This window comes from Falco rusticolus, chromosome 9 (genome assembly GCF_015220075.1).
Source record: "Falco rusticolus isolate bFalRus1 chromosome 9, bFalRus1.pri, whole genome shotgun sequence".
In the NCBI taxonomy this organism is placed as follows: Eukaryota; Metazoa; Chordata; class Aves; order Falconiformes; family Falconidae; genus Falco; species Falco rusticolus.
In genome coordinates, this window is record NC_051195.1 from 29,148,337 (window position 1) to 29,173,307 (window position 24,971).

General features: G+C 41.3%; 1 protein-coding gene across 5 annotated transcripts in view; it reads left to right on the forward strand.

The window, feature by feature from the left end:
• Positions 1-24,971, forward strand: part of ARMH3 (armadillo like helical domain containing 3) — a 128,719-nt gene that overhangs the window by 39,000 nt on the left and 64,748 nt on the right. For 4 of the 5 annotated variants that reach the window (XM_037400592.1, XM_037400589.1, XM_037400591.1 and 1 more), the window contains 4 exons: positions 1,008-1,096; positions 15,882-15,964; positions 16,475-16,601; positions 19,313-19,388. In XM_037400592.1, coding sequence (XP_037256489.1) covers positions 1,008-1,096; positions 15,882-15,964; positions 16,475-16,601; positions 19,313-19,388 — 375 coding nt within the window. Of the gene's footprint in view, positions 1-1,007; positions 1,097-15,881; positions 15,965-16,474; positions 16,602-19,312; positions 19,389-23,367; positions 23,923-24,971 lie in introns of those variants that run through there. The other variant, XM_037400590.1, reaches the window with a different exon arrangement.

The window sequence follows — 24,971 nt, forward strand, 5'->3', positions numbered from 1 at the left end:
CCCATGTAATTCTTTTAAATTTGATTTCTCTATGTTTGTGTAGTGTCTTTCAGTAGTGTCTTTTCGGAGAGATGTTGATATCGATGCAATAATGTATTTTTGAGAAACAAAGATTTAGGGGAAAAGGAATTTTTCCTTTTTGAAGTCTTCCTTCTGTTTGTCCTAAATGTCAATAGCTAAAAATAGCTTGGACTGACAAATTCAAATTTGTATGTTTTTTCTGTCTTGTCCGTAATGGTAGCTAGTGCTAGAGAATTTAATCATTCTATTGTATTTTTTTAGTTCTGATGGTGTTTGTGAAGAATGTTCGTGCACCTAAGAGTTTCTATGAACAGTAGGTGCTGTAGAGACCTACAGGATTTGGAAACTTCACAAGTATACTAGCTGTATGTTGAGGGATATCAGAGCTTGTAGGTGTATTGCTTGATAATTCCGAAGCTCATACTTAAATTATCTGTTTAAGGAGACTGGAAAATTTGACAGAGATCTTTTTATTTTTTTAATATAATTAAGCTGCCTACCTCAATCAAACTAAAAATCTTGCAGTTTGTTTGATTCTTGTGTCATTTCCTTTGGCCTCATCATTTAGGCCAAAGAAACTGAAAAGCTCCACTGTGTCCAGATTTTATAAAATATGAGCATGGTATCTCATACATATGGAGCCTGCAAGTTAAGTAACTCCTTTTGTGGAGCTTATGGAGGCCCTCAGGTAACAGCAGCAAAGAATGGAAAGTATTAATTAAATATAAACAACAAGCTTGCGTTTGTAGTTGGTCCAGTTACGTTAAGCTTAAACTGGCATGCAGGCCCCTTTCTCTTGCCTCATCTCATTCTTTCTTGCAGGTGTTGCTTCTCTTTAGGAGCCCAAAACCATGAGCCCCATCCTCTGTCTGACAAGCTTTGAACTTTGTTTTATTTCCCTGCTGCTGATTTCAGAGAATTTCCAGGTTCGATGTAGAATTGCTGGGAAATGCAATGTAATTAATTCTTTGCCCTTTCTTTTCCAGACGGTGCATTCAGATTGTGCACAAGCTGCTGTGCTACCAGAAGAAATGCAGAGTGAGGCTTCATTACACCTGGAGGGAGCTCTGGTCAGGTACTTTGCAGCTGCAGAGACAGTCAAATATGAAAAGAATGTGGGTGGCTGTTTGGGGGCCGTGACTGCTTGTTCTATTGCTGTAGGGTTAAACAGCAAGCAACAATTCTGTTAAAGCATTTTTATTTTGCTTCTTAGTTGCTACATGCAAATTACCTCTTTTGGAAAGCCAGGTCATTATCATAATGGTAGCTAATTTACTTCCTTGTCTGGCCATGATCACCATGGTATCCAAATGTCTTTGTTTTTCTGTTCTATTACCCGAGTCCCTCTTCACTTGATTGGAGAAATGGAGTAATGTTTTATGCAGTAGTGTTCCGCTCTCAGATATTTGTGAGTAGAAAGGAGGTAGGCTCTTGGGTAGAGGGAGGTGAACCTTACTTTTTTTTTTTACTGCAAGAGACTGTTACACATTGAATGGTGTGTGCAGCTCCTTCTGAAGAAAGCAACCTAGAAATGTCAGTGGAAGGAAAAAGAGGCTTTTAACTCTGACCTTTGCATTGATGGTAGATAGTCTGGTTCATGCCACTGGTATCTTAAGACAGATAAGTGTTATGGGGTTTGGCTCATAATCTAGTGGACGTAGCTTTGTAGGACTGTTTATGATGCAGTCATTGTGTGGGAGGTCTGAGGAACGGGGTAGCAGAATCGATAATGACACCTAACGGGCTTCATTTATGGACATGGTGTGTGCTTCTGTTCTTACCTTGCAAGCAGTGAAGTAGCTTGGCTAGAAAGTACAGTTAATCCTTTAGCTGTTGTGGATTAAACAGGAGGTTTATGAAAATTTGAGCGAACGTGGCCCTGATTGTGTATTCCTGGAGCTGTGCTTGAGACCTAGGATCAGTGACTTGGCTGGTGTAATGCAGCTTCCATCAGAAACTGAGAGAGGATGGCTTTAGAAAAAGGCGGTGATGAGTGGTTTGTGAAGCTGTTCTCAATTAACACTGAGTACTTTCCTTCAGTAGCTTTGCGCAGCTGAGTGTAGGTACAGAGAAATGAACCAACAACCTGAGTCACTTTCAGTTACTAAATTTTTACCTTTTGTGACATGTGGCCCATTCAGACTTTCTAAGTTACTCCTGCAGAAGGTGAAGTGGGTGCCCCTAATTAAGGGATTAGCGATTTCTTTTCAGTTGTTTTCTTCAGAACGGAGCCCCTAGAGGCATGGTTGCAGCGTAGTTGTCAGTTCAGGAGAGGAGCGTGTACAATGTGGATATCTCTTGTGAATAGAAACTGCACCTGACAGCGTGTGTGTGATCTTCTCAGCAGTTAGCCATGAACCAGATCCATTCCTATCAGGCCAGGCTGAGCTGGGTCTTTCCTACACACTGGCAATATGGAAGCCTCAAATATAATGACTTTTGCTTGAAGGTACTGTTCTGCAGTTCAGCGAGCATGCACTTAGGCATATTTCAATCCTTAACTTTCCCTGTTTTAGGGGGAAAAAAATAAAAATCCTTGCTACACACTAAGATTTGCTATCTTGGGATATTCTTGTTAGCTGTTTCTAATTAGCTGGTGTTTGTATAGTGCTTCAGAAATGTAAAGTGCCTCAACAGTATTAAGTACTGCACGTGCTTTGAAAGTAAGCATACAGCACTCGGGTTGGTCAGGTTTCTGTGAAGGACCTGGAATGTCTGCACTCCTGATGTAGCTGAAGAGCTCCACACTTACTATAGATTTCTGTGTGTTTAGGGACATCTTCTCATGCAGGAGTAAATTACAGTAAGAATGCTTCAAATTCTTTTTTATAGGATGTTGAGGCAGAGATTCTTCAGTAGCTGCTAGGTGATTTGTGCAGGCTGGAAGGCCCTGGGTTGAGTGGTATGTGTCCCTGTAAAAGGGCCCGTCCTGGCTGCTCCAGATGTGTACTTCTGGAGTGCTATATGTGGCAGACTGAATGCTAATTGCCAGCCCTATCTTGAAATATATTTCATAATTAACTCTTATCCCTGTCAAGGCTGCTCTTTGATTACCCCAAATGCTGCTGTCTTTGATGTGAAAGAATGGCTGTTTTTCTGGTCTTGATCTATCTGACGGATGATTCCATACCAGAGCACAGGGACTTCTGAATTCATTTCTGTCCTTTATGTGAGCATATTCCCCTTTGGCCTTTTATTTTGGATCGAAGAATTAGTTATCACTGCTAGATGAACAGCTAAAAGGGAGAAGCTATTCACTGTAAGGTCTGAGATCTCAGATTGCCCCATCAGGTGTGCTTTATAGAAGGCCTTCAAGCCCACACTTGTCTTCTTGAATGACAAGGTGTGTGATGATGGAAGCAATGCTCCTGTTGTGCAGTGTGGATAATAGCAATGGAAGCCCCCCAATAGAGCTGAGTGGAACAAAGAAGCTGGAGGGAATTGATAGAAGGAAGTATTGAAAGAAAGGGAGAGAATTTTACCTGACATGTAAAAGGAGGAGGCTTGTTTCAGGCAGAAAATTGAGTGGGAGAAGACAAAGGGAATACTGTGGGATAGGTAGTCGGTAGAGGGTGCAGAGTAACTGAGTTAACTGAGTTAAAGGTTGTAGGTGGAAGCAGTAGCAATGTATGGAGCCTTCTGTTCACTTGCTAATTCTACTATTAGTGAGTCTCTAATTAAGGGAAGCCATTCGTGTGTCATCTGACTGATAGATGCTTTTCCTTTGTGAGTGCTTTGTCTTCAGTATGGAAGGCCAGCAGCACTTGGAGAAAGTTTCTGCGTTTTCTTTTTTGATTATAAGTTGCAATGATTACAGAGAGAAGCAGTGGAGCCAGGTGTTTGGCATCTCTCAGGACACATATCAGGCTGTTCGTGCAGTCTGTAATACTTCATAGTTCTTTGGATACGCCACTATGTGGCACATTGCTTATGTATGATATTACTTCTGTTGGACTTCCTTTTTCAAAGTCTGAACTTGAGGAAGAGCAATATTGTTACTGGGTCTTTGGTTCTGATCCAGCCTTAGCTTCCCTATAGATTAATTCTTTCATATTAAATCGGTGGGCCAGGACCATGGCACTCAATACAGTATAAATCTCTACCTGTGCTGACCAGGTGACCAAGAATATTTAGCTGACAGAGTGATGTAGGAGGTGAGAGTTGAAAGCAGGAGTGACAAAAAGGAAGATCTGTAGGTGGCAAAAGTAGCATATTTAAGCTGGCTCTAGCTAAAAGTAGTGTGAAAAGAAATACCAGTTCACTAGTGGAGCTAAATTCTGGAATATCCTAAAAAGAATGCTGAAGAGCAAAAAGCAATTGTAACTTCATTAGCCTATGAAAATGATTACCAAGCACAGTTACTGATAGGTGAGGCAGACATTCAGATCCAGATGCGTGTTGATGTTGGTTCCTCTTTAATAGACCTTTTTATTAGATTTGTAGCTTCAGTTCAATTATCTGTGATTAGTGTATGGCCCTTGCCTTTGAGCACTGAAGAAAATAATTTTTTTTTTTTTTTTTTTTTTTTTTTACTCTGCTGTGGCAGCATACCATTACTGGTGGCTAGCCTAGAAGTGTGGCCAAGGTCAGAAATTAAGTGGGATATGGTCAGTTGACCTGTTCCCTTACAGATATTTTAGCCAACTGGGAATCTCCTGGACTGTTGTGCCAGGTACCTTATACTTTTTAAACACTGATTTATTGAATGTCATATGTAAGGTACTTTATAGAGCTGATAAGGAAACTTTACTCAGTAACAACCAGTTCCCTGCTCTCAGAAATAGCATGTTATGCCCAATGAACACAGTTGAATCTTGAGTTCTGCTCCTTGTCATGTGAAAATGAGGTTGGTTTTGCTGGTCATAAAGGTGGGGCTTGGGTTTTAATCATTAAACTCTTAACTAGTTTGTACAGCACTTGAGTGATGGAAGGTTCTATATATGTTGTTGTCAAGCTCGTATGAGCTATGCCAAAAGAGTTTTCATGAGTCATTTAAGCTTTTTATATAAAAATACTTCACTTCTTCAACTCCTCCCACCTCAAAATTAGTAATGCTTGAGCAATTCACTCTGAGCTTAGGGGGTGCAGGTAACTTCTTTGCAGTTGCTATGGTTTGCTTTAAGCAAATCCATGTTTAAAGAAACAGAAAAGCAATTTTCATATAGGCTTATAATAGCAAGAGTAGATCATAAAAAAATCTTAAATATAATAATGAAAAATGGTGAAATAGCTATTTATTAGAGTAATTGAATGCAAAGTAGGATTAAAAATGAGCTTTGCAATTAGTAAGCTTTGAAGATTGGTTTCCAAATTATTGTAACGTAAGGGCTACAGTGTCTTATCTTGTAGCTTAGTTAATTTGATAGATGCTGAATGCACTGTTAAAATGAAGGTACTTCAAATATGTAGCACTATCAAGAAGTTATTTTTCTCCATTTTTTTAAATTTTAGGGTTATCAAAGCAGATTCTTACAATGCCACGGGACAAAATATACTGTTTTCCTTTTTGTAGACTTCTTAGATTTTGTCAGTTTCTGTATTTAAGGCACCAGGATAATACTGCTTTCAAAATCTTGTTTTGGCGAATACTAAAGAGGTGAAAGGTTTCTTTGTGGAACATTTTAAAGTATGCAGTAATATTTTGGGGGGGAGACACCCCACCCCCCCCAGTTTCAGTATATATAACACATTTGCCCTTATACAGTGTATATTTAAGGTGGTATTGTTTAGTCACTCGTACTTTGCTCTGTTATTTCTGTGGCTGAAATATTGATAACTGATAGCATTTGTTACTTATGGCATTTCTGGTTCTCCAACTGTTGATCGGGTCTGCTTCAGCCCTCTGATTTGTGTTGCTAAACAGATTGGAAATCAGGTGATGTTGCATCTCCCCTTAATCCCTCTGTCACTGGCACATTCTGCAGCAGCTACATGGCAAGGGAAGCTTGTGTTCTTGCAGCCCTTGTGGAGGCACGATTCATATACTACCATACCAGAAAGTCTAATTCACTGGTAAAATGCCTGATCATACATGCCATGAGACTCTGAAAGACTATATAGCTGCTTGGCCGTTTAGCAAATGACTTAAAGATTTTAGGGAAAAGAATTAAAGACCAAAAATTTGACCTTAAAAACTCACAGAATGTCTTATGTGGCTTTAAAAAATGCTACCAAAGTTCAGGATCCACCAGTACTGTCTTCTGCATGCGTCTGAAGTCTTAAGAGTTCAGAGAAAGCGGTCATTGTGCAGCTGATGGCATAGATAAGGCTGCTGTGGTAATTTCTGTGTGATAAAGAATTGCAAGAAAGTAATTTTTAAAAAAAGAGTAAGAGTAAGAAAGAAAGGTCTTTAAGCTGTGAAGGATGTTGCAAGCATAAAAACAGCCTCTTTAACACAGCATCTTCAAAGGTAACTAATAATAAAGGTCATGTGTAGGGATAGGATAGAAGGAACAGGAGCTTGTGTGTTAAGCGTAAAATGCTTTCATTAAATGAAATCTAGGGTGGGTACAAAGGTTTGTTTGTCTCTTTTTGAAAGGTTCTGCTTGAACTTACTGTTTTGGGAAGAAAAAATAAGTCATTATGTGAGACTTGACCTTTCAAATACCTTCCAGCAGAAATGCTTTCTGACTTCACTGTGATGCTTGTAAACTGTAAAGAGAACTATAGAACAAATGCTAGAGTTTTAACACCTGTGTAGGTCAACATATTCTACCTAATGCAGGTTTTACCTGGTGCTTACCTTCTCATTTCTCCGTGCCTTTTGATAGTGGGAGGCTGACCCAACTTTTCAAAGCTGCACATAAGAACCCCTATGTGACTGAGAGCTCCCAGCCATATGCCATGCTGGAGATTTGGGATCTCATGAGTTGTTAAAGTACAAGGTGATGGTGGCTTTTTTAAGTGAGTGCCACCTCACTGAGGAATGGGGCTGGAAGCAGAAAGGATGAGCTCCCTCTGCAGTTCCCAGTGGTAGTTCAGTGGGAGCACCAGAAGCTGAGGAAGAAGCAGGAGCAGTGTCCAGGCTGGTTAAAGCTGAGATGCTGAGCGGCTGCAACAGAAATGGGAGCTCTGAGCTGATGGGGAGGGTAGGTCATTGGAACGAGAGAGATTTTTGACCTGGGAGGATGGAGAGCCTAAGGTGAATCGGCAGTGATAGTGTTTTAGGAGGAGTAGGAAGCCCTGAGTGTAGGAGAGACTAGATAGGATGAGGTCTGGGGTTAGAGTGTTAGGGAGGCTGGGAGAGGTGTTATCAGATAGAAACTTTGGGTTAGAAATCATTGCATGGTCTGGAAAGGGAGCTATTCAGCAATTTTAATGCTCAAGGATGGAACTAAATATCCTTTTCCTATTCTCTTATTTAAATGCCTTCCTGGGGACCATTCTTCAGCGTGGGAAACCGAGGAATGAGAAATAGCATCTAACTTAGGTGTGTATCCTGGGTGCATTTTTTTTCCCAGTGCCTCTTAATGTATTGTATGCTTGAAAGAGGAAAGAATGTTTTCTTCTTTCAGCCACGCTTATGACTATTTTTCTGTGCCAAGAAGGACATGGGCAGGACTTCACAGGTCTTGTATTAGCATCCTGAGGGTAGAGGTGCTTAGCTCTAGGATTGCAAAAAACCAGCAAGTCCTTTAGTATTCCAGAGAACTGGGTCATTAAGTTGAAGATTTGGAACTAGTGTTTATTTCTAAGTGGTTCATCAAGTATTAAATAAGTTCAGTAAGTATTAAAATCATGATTAACTTACATTTTGTGCAGTGTCCTTGTCTATGGCAACTTACCTCACCTTTACTTGTAGATAGGTGACCAGCAAGCTTTATCTCTGTTCTTAATCTTTGAAATTGAAAGAAAATAGATAATATTGGCCAGCTGTTTTAGTAGGAAGCCCAAGAGGTTCACAAGTGCCTGTGCTTGTTGACTCTAGCGAAGCTTCAGAGGAGGTAGAATAGTTCTGAAAATCTATTGGAAAGAATGTAGTTTCTTACACAAACTAAAAACTGTAACAGTTATGTGCCACGTAATAGGTAGTGGGAGTTGGCAACCCTTGGAGTCTCCCATTTTCTTTACTCATAGGAATGCTGGCGCTTAGTTGGACACGTTGGCACAAACTTGGTACAGGAGTGCAACTGTTACTTCTCTTAGCTATTTCAGTGAATTTAGGAAAGGATTGAAGTTGAAATATACTTCTAAAATACAAACTTTGTAGTTGTGATGTATGTTGTGGGTTGATATTAATTGATTTACTGAATTTGTGCTTCTGTGCTTCTCCCTGTTGCCCCAAAGAAACCCCCAGTTCTTACAAAGCTCGCAGGCAGAAGACCTGTGAACTGCCATTCTCAACTAGTGTTTCAATTTCATGTAAACCTTTCCACGTTACCTCCTTCAAACCAAAAGTAAAAAAACCATTTATGGTAAGAGCACACAGCCACTTGGTGAAATGTACTGGTGTAAATCTCCTAAAGAAGATGGTGTAAGAAATGCAGAAACTCAGTGGTGGTCTTGTAAAACAGGATGTTCTAAATTCACCACCTGGGGCATTTTTAGGAAGCATCTGCTTTTGCTTAAATCCATCTTAGCATTCTATTACTTAATTCTAGATACCTTCACTTTATTTTGACCTATTGTAATACTGATGATAAAGGGTTTGACCCCGGTTGCCAGTGGAGAGAAAACAAATAATACAAGTTTTGTGGCTGTTATTGATCACCGAGTAGGATCAGGATGGAAATTAACAGGGCCTTGCTCAGATGAGCACAAAGGGAATTCAGTCATTTAGGTGGGCAAAAGTCTAGTAACCTTGTGGTCATCCTGCCTCAGGCTGGCAGGTCTCATCTGGATATGTTGCTCTGTTGTGCAAATTACTCCTTAAATAAAGCTAGCTAACACTGGAGAATTTGATTGTGAATCCCTAACAGTTTGCAGATTGTTGTGACCTAGTGGAGATAGTGTGATAATTTCTCCTGGGAAACAGTTCCATTGATGACAAGTGTTACAGCCAGAGCTGTTCAGTCATTTCTTTGTCTGCACGTAGGGGTTGCATCATTCAGAATGCAGTGATTTATGCCTCTCCCCTTTTTGTTTTCAAGAAGCAGCACTCCTGGGTCCCTTGCTTTGCAGTCTTTCCATGTTCTCACACAATATTTCTGCCCTTTCTCCAAATTCGCCTCCTTTTCTGCCATAAAACCCCAAGCAAAAATGTGCAACCTTAACTCCCAAGACTACTATTTAATTAACAGTGTGAACCTGCATTGTCAGACAGAATAGAATTGAGCTCAGTATTTCCCTTTTCTCTAAAGGGGAATGAAGTTTGTGGGTGTGTGCTTTTTTTATTTTTTAATTTTGAGAAAAAAGTGCATTGTTCCATGTGAGCTTTAGCTTAAAGTTGGAAATTTTGGTTTCTTTCTTACTGCTTGCTGGATTGCTATCAAGCAGCATTGCGCTGGCATCGGCAATCAGCATTTCCCTTAAGCTTGCAATTTTCACACCGTTGGCTGTGGTTAGGCAGGAACAGTGAGTACCAGGGATGGAGACTATATAAGGAAAGGAAAGGATTGGAAGTGAAGTGGCCTACTCGACTGATCCTGGGAGCAATGGGTTATATGCTATTGTGCGCTCCAGCCCTCTGGCAAGCTGTTGTTTCTCATTAAGAATACAGGCTGCTTTCTTGCTTGTACCCTGGGAGTCATGGGGAGAAGAGGGAACAGCTGTAGAGTGCTGAGATGCTGGTGATGGGGAGCCTGCCAACAGCAAGCTGCTGCCTGCCACAGAGCTTTGGTGGCCAGCAGCAGAAATTTGGCTGTGCCTGTGTTGGCACGTGGGGAGGCAGCAGTGAGAGGAGCTGTCCAGCCAGGTGAATTGTTACAACTATGAGCAGGGTGCTCCCTCCTTATCAGAGCCGAGTTGAAGCGCGTTGAATACTGATGTTGACAGAGCTTTTATTGCTTCCCCTGCTTCCCTGGGAGGGTACTGCAGCAATGGTGCAACAGTCTTGTTTTCTAGTGCTTTGACTGATTGACAGAAAGCTGCAGATGCTGTCCCAGTAATTGGTTCACTTGTCCAAGGATGCTGGGATCATTTGTGCCTTGGGGGGGTTCTGGTGCATTAGTCTGTAATAGCAATGTAGCTATTTCTTGGACACGCTGCCTGTTCCTACTGCTCTATCTGGAAACTACCTCTGTTGGTTCTTTTCTGTCAAACCCTGTCTGTAGATATTAAGCTCCTGCTGAGTTTGTTTTGATCACTGTTCTGCTGAGCGTCTGCCCATGCTGAACGTGGCCAGATCTGCACCATCTTAACATGCGGGCCATCTCAGTATATCATATTTGAGCCTTTTGCTTCCCTACTTCTGAATTTCTCTTTAGGTATAGCATTTATTACAGGTGATTACTCTGTTCTGGGGTCTCTCCTCCTCTTCCTAACAGCACAGTGGGATATATGGTTATCCTAGCTTAGCCTGTATGACTTCCAGTCTGGAATAGGAGAGTGTACTGGTCTGTGGTTATGGTATTCTCATGCTGTGAGAGTCTGTTATTTCCACACTCTATGCTGTAGTTCGCCTTGTGTAAGGGGGTCATGCTGAATTTTGGAATCTGGAAAAGCATTATGAGAAAGTGTTGTTTGACGTATTACTTTTCAACAGGAATTTGATGATGACAGCAACACAATACTGGGTGTGGAGTGGGCCTTTGGTCAGACTGGGTACAGCCAGGGCTGTTCTCATTGCTCTATTTATACTTCCAGTGCTGTTGCAGATAGAAGGTGCTGTTTTTTCTTTTATGTTGGAGGAATTGAAGCACAGAAGTGCTGCTTCTTGAGGAATCGAATACAGCTTCTTAGTGCTAATCCTTACCAGATCTGGCTTACCGTGTGCTACAATGAGTGGTCTGGACCTTGCCTTGGGAGTTTGTATATATGAATGGGCCAGCTATCAGAGGTCCAGGTAGTCACTGTGCTGCTGAAGCGCTCGTAGGCGGGGGATTTCTCTGCAGCATGGAAGTGTTGCCCAGATGTCATTATCAGCTGCCCTGCAGTGACATGTAGGGGATCCTCCTAAGGGGGTTGGGAGTTTAAACACTGAAAGGAGCACATGGAATGTTCAGTTGGTACAATGGTAACTTCCAGAGGGAATGGGAAGATCACTGTTCTTCAGTGTGCCCTGAGAGTTGGAGTGTAGAAAATTGTAGGATTTTATTAGAGTACGGGATCCTGTTAACTGATGTTGTACTGCAGCTGAGGAGCCCTCACATCTTTTTCTCCCTTGCTCCTTTGTTGAGGGCCATTATATGCACCATTAGAAGATTTTTGACCTGTAAGCGCAGCAGATGCAGTGACAGTGGCCTCCATGCTGTGCTCAACCCATCCAAGCTCTCATTGATGTGTGTCTCAGGGCTGTTCTCTTCTGCTCTGTTGTGCAATAACACATCAGAGCCTTATGATGCTCTTGGCAGAGTCTGTGCTGCATTCTGACTTGCCCAAGGGATGGTACTACTGCTCCTTTCCCTCCGCCTTTTCTCTACTTAACTTACCTCTGTGCTCCTGTTGCATTACACATGATCCAAACAGTGAACACTGAGACATTAAATAGGACGGAAACTTTGTGTGAATCCCAAATGTACTGGGGCTAAATATACTTATGTTTAAAACAAGGCTTACAGTGAGAGAAAGTAATTCTGCTATGGAAGGAGGAACAGGGGAAGGAGGGAGAGAAGGGCATCTATCTGTTAACAGGAATTACCTCCTTCCTGGTAGAAGAGGAGAAGAGATGCTGGCTGCCCACAGTCGTCTTACAGAGGATTGGCTTGAAGAAGGGCAGCAAATAACTGAGCAGGAGTACTGTTGGTCCTCAGCAGACAGACTGACCACGAGAGCTGATAAGGGAAAGGGTCTGTCCTGAAAAGTGGCATTGCAGTGGAAGAGCTAAGAGCCTCTTTCACTGCAGTCATTTCAGTTTAAAAAGCAGGGAGGGTATCTGTAAAAGCTGGTGATATCACTTTTCATCCTTTGACTGTAATAATCCTTGGGAGAGAAAATTGCCTAAAAACCAGCCTTTATGCTTTACGCTGCTTCCACGTACAGCCAATCATACGGCTTCGTGTCCAATTTAAGTCTCCACTTAACATGCTTTTCTACTTGGTTTTGAGGCTGTAAATGTAGGTGTTCAAGGCTGCATTCTCTTCTTGTTTATTTTAAGAAGCATAGCCAGTGCACTCAGCTTAGGTCACAAAATGAGAAGCTTGCATGCAAATACTGCTGGCGGCTAGCTTACTTCTGTTACAGCTTCCTGGTTTTGTTGTGAAAGAAGTTCCAGTGACACTATTGTATTTTGAAATTATGTATGTTTCAAGACTCAGTGTAGTGGGTGTATTTTGACCTGGTAAGGGATGCCAAAGACAAGCATCTTTAGGGGGGAAAAAAAAAAAAAAGGCTTTAGAGGCTATTGCAAAAATGGTACTGTTTTCCAGTTAATGTTGAAATAGATCTCATGGCCACACTGTCCATCACTGTTAAATCCTGGAGCACAAATTGGGATAATGTGGCTGAGCCCAAGCAAGGGCCACTGTTCTGTCTGCCTGTGCAGCTGAGAGACTGAACTGCTCCTCCGCTGGGAAAAAACATGGATAATTGCGGATGGGATACCATAGACAAACAGTTGATTGCAGCAGGGAAGAACTAACGCATCTGGTTTGGCTTCAGGTTGCTCAGGAGTAGTAGCAGCAGTGTTCCCTTGGAGCTCGGGGGCAGAGGGGTGTCAGCCAGTTGGACGTTTGCTCTGGAGGTTTATTTTGTGTAATTGTCACTGAAGGGCACTGGACATATGAAGCTAGATCTAAAGGTTGTTAATTCTGAAAACTGCAGGGCACAGCTGTCCTCATTTTCAGTACAGGGTCTGCCTTACAAGCAAACTGTGGAGACGCATGTAGCCATAGGTTTGAGAGTTCGTGTTCCGCAGGGCTCCTGTTACTTAGAGCCACTTAAGCAGAGGCTGGTGGGGAAAAAGGTTGATTGCTTTTTGAGCATTGATACAGCGTATAACCTAACTAGGAGCACTGCAACATTTTTAGGAATGTGTGTTTCCAAACAGTTGGAAATTTCTTTGTGCAGTACACGCAGTAACTGTAAACCTGGTGGATTAACTCTTCTGATCAGCTCCGAGCCCAGCACTGAGTTTCTTCATGTGAAGCACATTCCTCTCCCTTCTGGTTCTTGGGGGAGGAACAGCACAGACTGACTGTGAGTAGGCTATGACGGCATTGTAGTTCAGGTATAAAGATTGCTTTCAAGCAGTGGTAATCTCTTCTTTCTAACTGGAACAGGAAAATTAAATGAGCAAATCCATCACAATGGCTGGAACGAACATAGGAGCTGTTGGGGTAAAACAAAGCAACCATTCTGCTTCAAGTGTTGTCATTAATGTAGAGCAGTGCAAGTGCTTCAGGGCGGTAGCTGAGAAGTAACTGCAGTGGGCAGTTGTAGGGCACTTGTTTGTCTCTGTCAGTTGGTGAGTACTTGACCTCTATCTAGACAAGCGATGGTTACACTTGTTCTTTTAAAAATAGTGTGTCTCCATCACGGGTGGCTTTCATGTTCACTGTGTTTGGATGTTCAGTGGCTTCTCATGGTGCTCTGTGATCACCCACCTGCAGGGGCCTTTCAGAAGGGTTCTGGTGGGAGAGTGAGAGGTAATGGGACCAACAAGAGGCTTCACATCACTTGTTATAGGAAATCCAGTGCACTACTACTCTGCTTTCAGAAGCCTCATCTGCTAGTAGCTGAACAGCAGCACCTGGTCATGAGATGCGGCTACATGGACTTGCGTGGCCAGGAAAGAGGTAAACCCATGGTTATAACTATTAAATAGAGATGGCCAGTAAGCTGCTATGACAGAGCTGCAGGGCAGCTGTCTTCAGTCCAAGGCACGGACTGCGGGAGACTACTTTTTTGCTGTGGAGGCTTGGTTACCTTGGCAACCTGTTTTTAGCTGGATCTCTGCTCTGGCGGAGAGCCCATCTGTACCTGCTACTCCTTTGTTTTGAAATGGCTGTTTTACAGAAAAATATCTGACAGAAGTATTTCCAGAGCTGGATTGTTGTGGAATCCAGGCTCTGCTTTTGGTCCCAGGAGTTTGTCTGATGATGAGGTGATGATGGTATGGGGAGTTCTGTGGCTGGATTGAAAAGGTATTAATATACCTGCTTCATGAGGTGGGCTGCTGTCTTGGAAGGGAGAGATGCTACTGCTGCTTGTTAAAGCCTGGAATAGCTCTGAAAGATAAATCACTTGCTTGTCTGGAGTTTGCGGAGAACTTCGTTCATTCTGGTTTGTGGCTCAGCATCAAGTCACCAGTGTAGATTACACTGAAGTAGCTTCTGTCTGTGATGAGTAAATGCCCACACTAGGGCTGTAGGCTTCTCTTTTGCCGGGCATATATAAACTTTTGATACTCCTGATAAACTTCAGTGGTTGGAGGACTGTATTCAGAATCTGACAATTGTGTTTGATTCCAGATCTTATCAGTCTCTTCACATCTGTCTTTTTACTGTAGGTTTTCTGGTTTTACCTTTTTTTGAGTACTTTGTAATCCTGAAGCAGGGGGTGGGGGTGGTGGGTGGGGGTGTATCTAAATTTTGCCCTTAGCTCATTCTTGTTCTCTGTGCTTTATCTTCTCCTATTTTATAGCCTGTACCTTTGGGCTGAGATGAACGGTCTGTTCTGTATTTGCTACGGGGTCCTCAGAAACGGGAGTTTTCTCACAGGTTACTGAATTGTGTGTAACACTTGTGTTATGGTGTGGGGAAGAACAGATCAACAAATACTGGTTGTACCTATAAGAAATTGAAGTAATGCCTCGCATTGCTCTGTTAGATGCAGTTACCAATTAGTAGGTAATTAAAAACCTTTTCTAAAATCTCTATATAGTGTTCCAGTTTGACTTTGCAGGCCATCTAATTCAGATGTCTTAAGTCTTGAAATCTGTTGACTTCAGAGCAGAGGGTACATTAAGAATCTGTTCTAGGCAGTCATCAGCCTTCAGTTCTGAGCAGCTATAATGCAGAAGAAAATAGTTTTCTATTTTGAAATTTTCAGGTACTAGAAAAACCAAGATAAAGAACTTTCCATTTGAACTCTCCGTTTTACTCAATTGTATGGAATAAAACTGTTTATTGTAAAGTCTGTTTGATTAAAGCTCTTTTAGCCAACCTTTTTGTTAATTCCCACTATCACTAGCTGATTTTGGGTGGTTACAGCAGGAGCTTTTGTTTTTGTTGTTTTTAAGACAAGTGTGAGCCAGATCTGTAGTCTTTACTGCACAGTGCTCAGTAACTGACACAATAAAGTACTATATCCTTCCTTGTTCCGTTGCAGCAGCATTGACATAGAGCTACAGAAAAGCTATGCCATGTTTTTTTGTTACTTTTTTTTTAACTGCATGTATCAACAGGAGTGACAGTTTGGGGCTGACTGCGCATACATCATGTTGGTGATGTATGAAGCAGAAATGAGACAGCTGAATTCTCCAACCCCAAAGCTCACTTCAAGATCTGGTGCACAGAAAAAATCTCCTGTGAATTGACTAAGCTAACAAGAGACTTAACTTGAGCCTGAGCAGATTTGATTGGGAAGTCAGTGAAGGAGAATAAATGTGGGACAATAAAATGGCTGTCAATTACCTGTCCAGCACAGTATTCTAGCCACAAAAAGCATCACACACCCCATCCCTGTAAATTGATATATTTCTGGGAGGTAAGCAGCTGGCATTTAGGTTAGTTTATACTAGATAATGAAAATGCACCTGTGTTTGACTTAAGAATGGCTTTGCTTTTAACTTTATTTAAAGAACATGTATTATTTTCTTCTAGCTTTGATCAACTTGTTGAAGTTCCTCATGTCCAATGAGACTGTGTTGCTTGCCAAGCACAACATCTTCACCCTTGCACTTATGGTGAGTACAGAAAAAACATCCTCTTATTTTAAACAATGTAATCTTGAATGAATCTTAAGAAAGAAGCCAGGGTTCTGGTAAGGAGATAGCAGAACAAAGCCACACAGTGGAGGAATATCATTGTGGTTGGTTTCGCTGGATGATTGGAAAGGGAAGTGCTTAAGACTCACTGTAGGGTCTGCTTATTGAAATAAACAAGTCTATGTGGGGAAAGGCTTAGTTTAATTTTCCAGACTTGGTAATGTTTTTTCTTGTTCTGTGGCCCTTTGTATAAAAAAAGAATAGGAACCTGTTTTCCTGGCCCCCCAGCTATGACAGTATTTAAGCTTCTCGTCTGTCTCTTCTGTACTGTTAAGGAAAATAATAGATAAAGCAATGAAGTAATGCAATACTGTGTAATGCACCTGAGAGCTATTTCTTTGAAGGTTTTGAACATAGTTTGTATTCTTTCTGTTGCAGAACAGATTTTGGCTAAATACTCCTGTTGTAATTTTTCACTTCCTTGTATAGGTTGTGAACCTGTTCAACATGTTCATCACTTACGGAGACACCTTTCTTCCCACTCCCAGCAGCTATGATGAGCTGTATTATGAAATCATTCGGATGCATCAGAATTTTGACAACCTTTATTCTATGGGTGAGTACCTCCTGACTGGTCAGGACCACTGCTGACTGGAAGTGAGGTGGTGGTGGAGGGGCGTTTTGTGTTGGGTGGTTTTCTGTCCTACTGCTACTGATGTGTGTCTTGGTGACTGGACACGTTTTTTTTTTGTACTAGGACATGTTTTGTCCTAGTTATTAATTATTAATATAAATTAAGGACTGAGAGAGGGCTAAACTTGTTAAAGGGATAATTTTTCTTGTTTTAGTCAGAAAAAAACAGGAACAGACCCATTGCATCTCTAGCAGCAAGTTACTGTGGTTGGAAACACAAATTTGTAGGCACAACTGGGTAATGTGGTATTTTAAGCATGTTCATGTAATTTGTGTCTATTACATTGGACAGTTTCAAGTCAGAAGGCAGGTACATGCTACAGAACCAGCCAGCACAGAGAAACACTCAATGCAAACAAGAACTTGGAAAAGAATTTGATAAACTTACAATAAGAAGCTTGTTGTGCTAGACATTATTACATCTACTATTCTCATTGCCAAAACAAACCAAGAAAACAGCCCTCATAAACCTGCTTGCAATGACAAGTGAATCACTGGCCTGAAGAATGTGCCTACTGGCAAAACAGGGAGAAGCTGCCATCCTTCAAAGAGAGGCAGGCATGCTGGAATGCCACCAAGTGAGACCCAGCAGGGAAAAGAAGAACAAAGGAGAGCAAGGAATTCATGGACACATAATCAGGCAGCGTATACACAGGAGCCTGCAGCCAAGGACAGCTGCAGTGGCACTGCTGTAATGCCAGCGTACTTGAAGGTGTGAAGAAAAGAATATAGCTCTGTTGTTTGTTTGCTTTATTCTAGAAGGACCTTTCTCCCGTTCACCCCCTGCTCCCTTCTCAGCATGATCCCCAGTGAACAACAGGAGTTAATATAAGCATGTAAGGGGAGTGAAAGGGCATTGGGAGACACAGAGTTGGTCACAGCACTCTTCTGACATGCGAGAGAACCATCCTCACCTAAATAAAAGTAACCAAGTACTCCCTGCCAACTGCAAGCAAAAATGCCCTTTTGTACAAACTTCCTGCGGTTTTTCATCTGTTATGTAAGGGATCACTTGGCCATTGTCGTGCTCGCTGAGCAACTGAGATTTTTTGCTAACCCATTTCCTACTCCCAGAATTGCAACTAGTAAGATGAGGTTCTTTTATTAGCCTGCAATTTTTCAAACCCATCTCCTGTGGAAGCTGAAGGAGAGTGGAATGGAAGAGTAATGCACTCAAATACCTACTCAGCTGGGCTGCTATAGGTGCATCTGACCTGTTGAAACAATTCATTTGTCACATGAATGTTTTCTATCCTGCTACACAGAGCAAACCCCTTTGGATTAATGTTGTAGATGCGTGAATGGAAACCTTCTTTGAATACATTACTTCAGATATTAAAGTACTGTAATACTGTTTGACAAAATAATGTTACTCAGAGCTGACATCTCTTTCTGCAGATGGCATGTAGTGGTAGCACTAGGAAGTGAGAAGGAAGGTAGCACTGTCTCAAGCTGATGAACACCACAGTTTAACCAGGTGTCCTGACAAATTCTCTTTGCTTGTCAGTCCATATCACTGGGACTACCGTCCCCTAACCTTGGAACGTTTGTTAGCACAGATGAGAAAGTTACTCGCAGTCCTTTAGCGTTCCTGTTAATGTGGCTAAAACTTCCTGTGTTGGGAGTGGAGGTGGAATCTAATTGCCTTTTTTATTTGTTTTTCTTGTCCTGAATCTGAACTTTATCCAGATTTGCATGACTGAAGGCTTCTGTCATGCAATAATAAGAATGAGTCTGCAGCCACTGTGCTTATGGACTCACTTGTAGCATCTGTGTTTCTAGACAATCCTAAATTTGGGTGATGTGTTGTTCCTTCACTTCTGAGTCAAGGATGAATGTTTCTTGTGGAAAATCCTGTATATACAAATTCCTAGAAAATTCCTTTCTATTCAGGCAATATGGAAATTAATCCAAACATTTACTACAGGATCTGTTATTGTTTTGGTACTTACCAAGATATGTGCACGTAACTGCCACCATAGACACGCTACACATTCTGACCAAAATAAATATTTTTGGTACTCTGGCAGAAAAGAATTGGCTTCCCTAGAACAACTTCCTGTTGCAGAATGTTTTAAGATCTCCTCCTAAGTCTGTCAGCAACCATCTGTGCAACAGAACACCACCCTCATTCCTACAGGGAGTGTTTTTCCCTAGGCTGGTGTGTAATTCCTCTCTGCAGTTCCAGATAAACAGGGAGGTAAAGAATCTTTCGCTGCTGGGGTGGGTTTAAATTGCAGGATGTAGTCCAGCTCAGATGGAATCTTGCATAAACAGGAGCCAGAGGACAGCGGTGTGTGGAATAAAAGGTATCCTAGACCTGGGATGCTGCCCTATTTCTGGGGGAAATGAACTTTAATATGTGGTGATGAAAGCAGAAGAGCCTAGGCTCTTCTATTCGCCCTGCTTCCTGCCTCCCAGCTATTATTTTGTTCTGCTCACCTCTTCTGTGTTCCTTATGTTTCTTAGATGGGCTTTGAAGGGGACTTGTGCCCTGGATCACAGATAGTCTCAAAGATTACCTTGTTTTGATGTGGCTCCTGGACTGCCATCTCACCAAATCAGATTTTTTTGACATTTTGGATTAGAAAAATTCCAGTTCTGTGCCAACACGATTAACTCTTTTCCTTTCAGTTCTAAGGCTGTCTACCAATGCTGGTCAATGGAAAGAGCCTGCAAGCAAGGTGACCCATGCCTTAGTCAATATTAGGTAAGAAGTAGAAGTTAATAACCATTTTTAAGATTCTTGTGTCCTGTGTGACTGCATTCTTATCGTGACGCTTTCACGTTGTTGTATTGAATTTGATTTTGAATTTGTTCTCTTTGTTGAGCTAAATTGCTGTTCTAAACGGGGCCCACTGGGATAAAAAGAGGATCACCAGGGTTTGATTGTCCTCTCTCTAATAATTCTCTCTGCTCTTCTGTAGACCGAGTGCTTTCAAAGCATGGCACAAGCTGTAATGAATTAATCCTCACAGCATTCTTGGGAGAAGTTATACGGTAGAGAACAATATTGTGCTGGCAGAGCAATTGCAGACCTAATGGATTTCTGTTGTGTGATTCTACTGCAATTCTATAAAGCTAGGAAGGGAACTATAAGCCAGCTGTAATAAGCAGATTTGAGGCCTGTTTTAACATTGCAAGGGTTTTGTGTGTGTTTAAAACTGATTATTTAAGGACATTTCAATATTCTCTTAAACGCCTTCCTCGTGTTCAAGGGCAGAAGTTATGCTCTACTTGTAAGGCTAAAGAATACGTATGTGCTGTATTCCTTCATGACAGCAATAATTTCTTTTCCTGGCTTCTTGAAGCAGCTAGTACTGACCAAGCTGGGTACTTGGCAAGAGGTTTATGGATCTGATTGATTGGAAAATGGAAGAATGTTGAGAGAGAAAATTTACTGTGTATCTCTGGCTTGTAAACAAACCATAAAAGATAAAATTATTTATACTGAAAAAATACCTATCACTTGTCACTCCAGACACTTGGTGTCTATGCAACACCACATAGCTCAGTACTGCTGCATTGCTAGTACTTGTCATTTTCCTCACTACAAAAGAGATTGTGTAGGACAAACTCTCTGAGGGCATCTTGCAAGTCAATATACATCTTATGTGTCTGTAAACCACCTTAAAGGTTCCCTTAGTAAGTCTGTAAGCTTAATAACGCCACATATGGTTCCAGATTTATTTTGCTACTAGTCTTTTTATTTTTTGTGAACAGATATAAATGAGTGTTTGTGGGATGATAATGCACTCAAAGTGAAGCAGCAGAACAGATAGCTGTTGGCAAATTAATGTCATTTAATGTGACACAAATTGTCTGCCCTGGGAATTCTCTGTACACCCAGGGAGAGAAGCCTAAACAGGAAAGAGATAAAAAAAGCAAGTGGTCACAGAGGGTTTGTGCTCACCTCTGGTTTGTGCAGCCAAGTTGTTGCGTTGGCTCATGTTCTGTTGCTTAACAGGTACTTTTGTAAAGATCAGCATGCAACTGAGACAAGATAAAACCAAAAAACTGGCACAGTGACAACTCTCCCTGGGCAGCATGTAACATACATGTTAAGTGCATGGTGCTGCCTACAACTAGCAAACCCTATAACATGTTTGTCTTCTAGGCTTCTGGTAGCTGTCCCCTGCTCCACCCAGCTGCTCATGTGTGTTAAAATTTCATGTAGTCTTCCACTAGCCTTAGAAGTTTTCATGAATGACTTCTTTTAATTCCGTGAAATTAGAAAAGGTCTAAATTAGAGATGATTTGAGGCCTAGAGAGGGATTAGCATGTCTGACTTGCCCCATTTCCCTGCTTCCCTCAAAAAAAAAAAAAGGGGGTGGGGTGGGGAGAGAGGGCAGGTAGTTTGTCTACCGGTTTGTTTTCTTCTCACAGTAAAAATACTGCATTTGAATGGTTCTTTAAGTGAATAGGTTTTAGAGCAGCCACTTGTTGGAAGCTGGAGAAATCCAGAGGTACTGTCCTTTTGTGAAGGTGATTGACAGTGTGATGATTCGAAGTGGTGACTAGAGAACAACTAGATGCCTGTTTTTTTGCAAGAACATGCTTTAGAAAGTTCCAAAAGACTCATCTCAATACAGGGAAAATGGATGAAGTGAAGGGCCTGTGATAATGTAATACTCCCATTTTGGCCTAAAGACTGAATTTATGAAGCAAAAGGGCAAGATAATAATTCTTCAAGGAATGCCTTGAGCTTTTCAAGGTCTGAAGTTTTTTGCAGTCTGTTCAGAAAGACCATTTTGTCCTGGTCTGTTGGTTGTCCCACTTCTGCAGCAGTGTTTGTAGGAGCACTTAATACTAGGGCTGGTGTGTTTTCTTCTGGTGTTGGACTAGGAGTACAAAGTGGAGCCTTGTGCGCACACACTTGTGACACCATGTTGCAGAGAGTCATGGAGATGTTGCAAGCCCAAATCACCAATGAGAAAAGGAAGAGAGGATGCTTGAGAAGAAGAAACAGTTTGAGGCTATCAGACTGATGGCTTTCATAAAGGAACACAGTATATTACTGAATGATAGTATTATCATAAGTTGTAATTATTTTATGCGTTGATAAAGGTGTACCGGTTTGAATCGGGCTTAGCTTCCCATTGGCTGTTTGTTTATGCCCCTTTGGCTTCCCCTTAGAGTGGTCTCAGTGTACTGTTTCTTTTTGGGATGCCTTTGCCATGAAGGGAGTGAGTATAGAGCAGTCCATCTCACATTGGATTTTTCTTTCAGCTTGTTCCATCGTTCTGGAAAGTTGTTTGTTTTTTATGAGCCATGGTTACCTGCTTTTTGCTGTAACAGTGCAGTGCAAAGTCATGCTTTGGTTTATATCTTTATCTCATTACAACAGCTATTTAAAAAGAAATAAATCAAAATTGTCATTTCCTTATCCCAAGGCTTTTGCTGGGAAAGATTACAAATGTAAAAACATCTGTGTGTGCATGCATGTGGTGGGCTTTAGCAAGTGTTTTAAATCCTAGTGTACAACCTTATGTGTATTTCTGTCAGGAGAGGAGTGGTGAGTTATTTTCAATTTTTCAAGGCTGCAATGCATTTATGTTACAGGAGTAACTGTTGGGGAGAGACAAAAAACAGTCCTGCTTGCACCCTGCAGTGCTGGCTTGGCGAGGTCGTAATACAGAGTCAGGATGAGTAATACCTGGAGAATCTTTGACACATTCTTGTTTAGACTCAACTGCAGAGAGAGATCCCACTTTGTGTATCCTATTATGGTATTAACTGTACTTTTAAATTGGACCCTATTTTCCACTAGGCACTCTGATCGAGTTTTGCTGTTGCTGATTATCTGATTCTTCTAGTCCTTACTGCAGTGAAAAGAGCAGTCACAAATGTTCTTTTTGAGTATAAAGAGATGGGGAGGCTATTCCTACCTTCTCTTCATACCTTTCCTTTTTACAGACTATTCATAATTTCTGTCTGACCTAAAGAAAATGAAAATTTGAAGAAGACAGAGTAATGATAGCCTAACCTGTCTGAAATCTTCCATATCATACTGGAATGAGTGCTTCCTATTGCTGTCCTATCCCATAATAGTGATTATAACTTCTATCTGTGAATTTGTGTCTGTGGTTTACATAAATAATTGAGACATGATGGACTGCAAGATATAGCTGCAGCACCGATGGGGTTGAAATAAGAAGCTGCAGCAGTTAGTGGTTTGAAAACTCACCTTCTCACCTATGAGGAAATAAGCACATTTTGAGACAAGTAATTTTTTTTAAGCTAATGAGCCTCTTTAAGATAACATTGTGCAGGTTTGAATTTAATGAGAATTTTATTAATGCAGGGTTCAGGGGGGCATCTTCTGATTGCTTACACAGTGAGGAAGGTGGCAGCGGAATCCCTGTATTCTTTTAATAGACTTTATCCTGATCAGTTTTTTTCCAAGGTGAATAAATAGATTAATTTCTTCATTGTCTGAAACTGAGTCCCATCATAATTTTTAAAGTAATTTTGTTTTTCTCACTGAAATGCTTTTAACAAGCAGAGAGTAAGCTTGTAATATGGAACTGGGTGATAGATTTTTTTTTTTTTTTTAAGGTGTTTATGTGCTGTAGTAGCATATGCTGCAATCCTCACTTGGGTGCTTTCAGTCACTCTTCCATCTTGCAGCTACTTTTGTTTCACATAAGCCACTCTGTGTGATACTCCTTTTTTTTTTTTTTTTACAGGAGGTGCTGCTTCTCCCAAGGCTGCTTTTGGGGTCATAAGGGAGAGACTGGGCACTTGGGAGGAGCACTTAAAGCATTGTGTGTATGTGTATAAAGTGGTTATGTTTGCTGCCAGTCTGGGCAGGAACACTCTGAAGGCTTGTTTATGATTTTACTTAGGTGAAAGAAGGCCAGATTGGGCTGTGCTTGTTTGTCGCAGGATACCTGGCATCCCTGCTTTGAAGCTATAGCTCATGTTAAATTACCAACACTCCGTAGAACTGCACTTATTGAAAACCTTGACAGAGGAGGAGGTTTCATTCAGATATTTGTTAGAAAGTGAGTGGCTGCAAGCCGTCTGTGTAGTACCTTCAGCATTGTTCTGCTTTACTGCAAGGAGTTTAGCATCTCTTCATGGGGAGAGAAGAGCTAAATGCTGCTGACCTAGTCATACTGTGATGGGTGGCTGCAGCATTTACAGGATACCTGAAAGGGGACCTGCTAGTAGATAAGTGCTTCTGAATGGCGTGGAAGCCTATGGATTACAGTCAGCTGAGAATCTGTACAAAATATGTATTTTTTTTATATATATATATATACACATACATACTTCTTCCCTCTCCTGCTCTGTACAGACATAATAGAGACACACACACACGTTTCTTGCCAATATGAGAATGAAAAAGGGAGGGCAGGCTTAAAGCCTGTTTATGAAAATAAATGGTCAAGAAAATCTATGTGTATATATATATAAAATGTGGATATTTGTATGCTATATGTGTACGCACATATATGAATGTGTATCATGTATATATGTGTATATACAAATACTTATACATAAATATATGCATGTGTATATATGTTAAAAAATCCCACGTAAACAAGCATCTTGCCCTTGACAGTGGGCTGATCTAAAGCCATAATTTCCAAGCTGAAAAGACCAAGCCACTTGCTTGTTTCCAAGGTCTCGGAGGTGAACCCCAAGTGTTGGTTAAGGGTGCTCAGGTGTTACTCCTCTCAGCAGCAGCTGCCAGCAGCAGTGTTGCCCTGGGTGTGTAGGTAATCCTGGGACTAAGGGACTGTGCAGAACTGCTTGTCTCAGGTCAGTGTTGCTGAGCAGCAGAGGGTGCTCAGGCATGCAGGTTAGCCCAGAGTTCATTCCCTGTGATTCTTACACCCACTTGTGAGGGCTACCACTGGTGGAATAACTCCATTGAATTGTTCACTGAGGTGTGTTTAATGGTAATGACCTCTGACATGCTGTCACTGCTAATCAATCTGAGCTCAGCTCACAGGCTAGTACAAGACAGTCAACAATTTTTTATTATTACTTTTTTAATAAAAAAGGCAACAAAACCCAAAGAGAAACTCAGGTGTTTTTTTTATTGGTACTTTAGAATCCTAATACAATTTTGCTAAGATTAAGGGTCAAATTTTTACTAAAAAGCTGTAAGAAAACTTCCAAGCTTTATGCATGTAAGCTATTTGAAGAATTAGTTCATCACAGTTTTCAGGTGATAGCCTGAAAAAGTTATGATGCTGAAAATCTGAAAGTGGATTGTAGCTGAGGATTCTGGCTTGGTTCTAGACCTTTTCTAGTGACTTGTAATCACATCACTCATTGA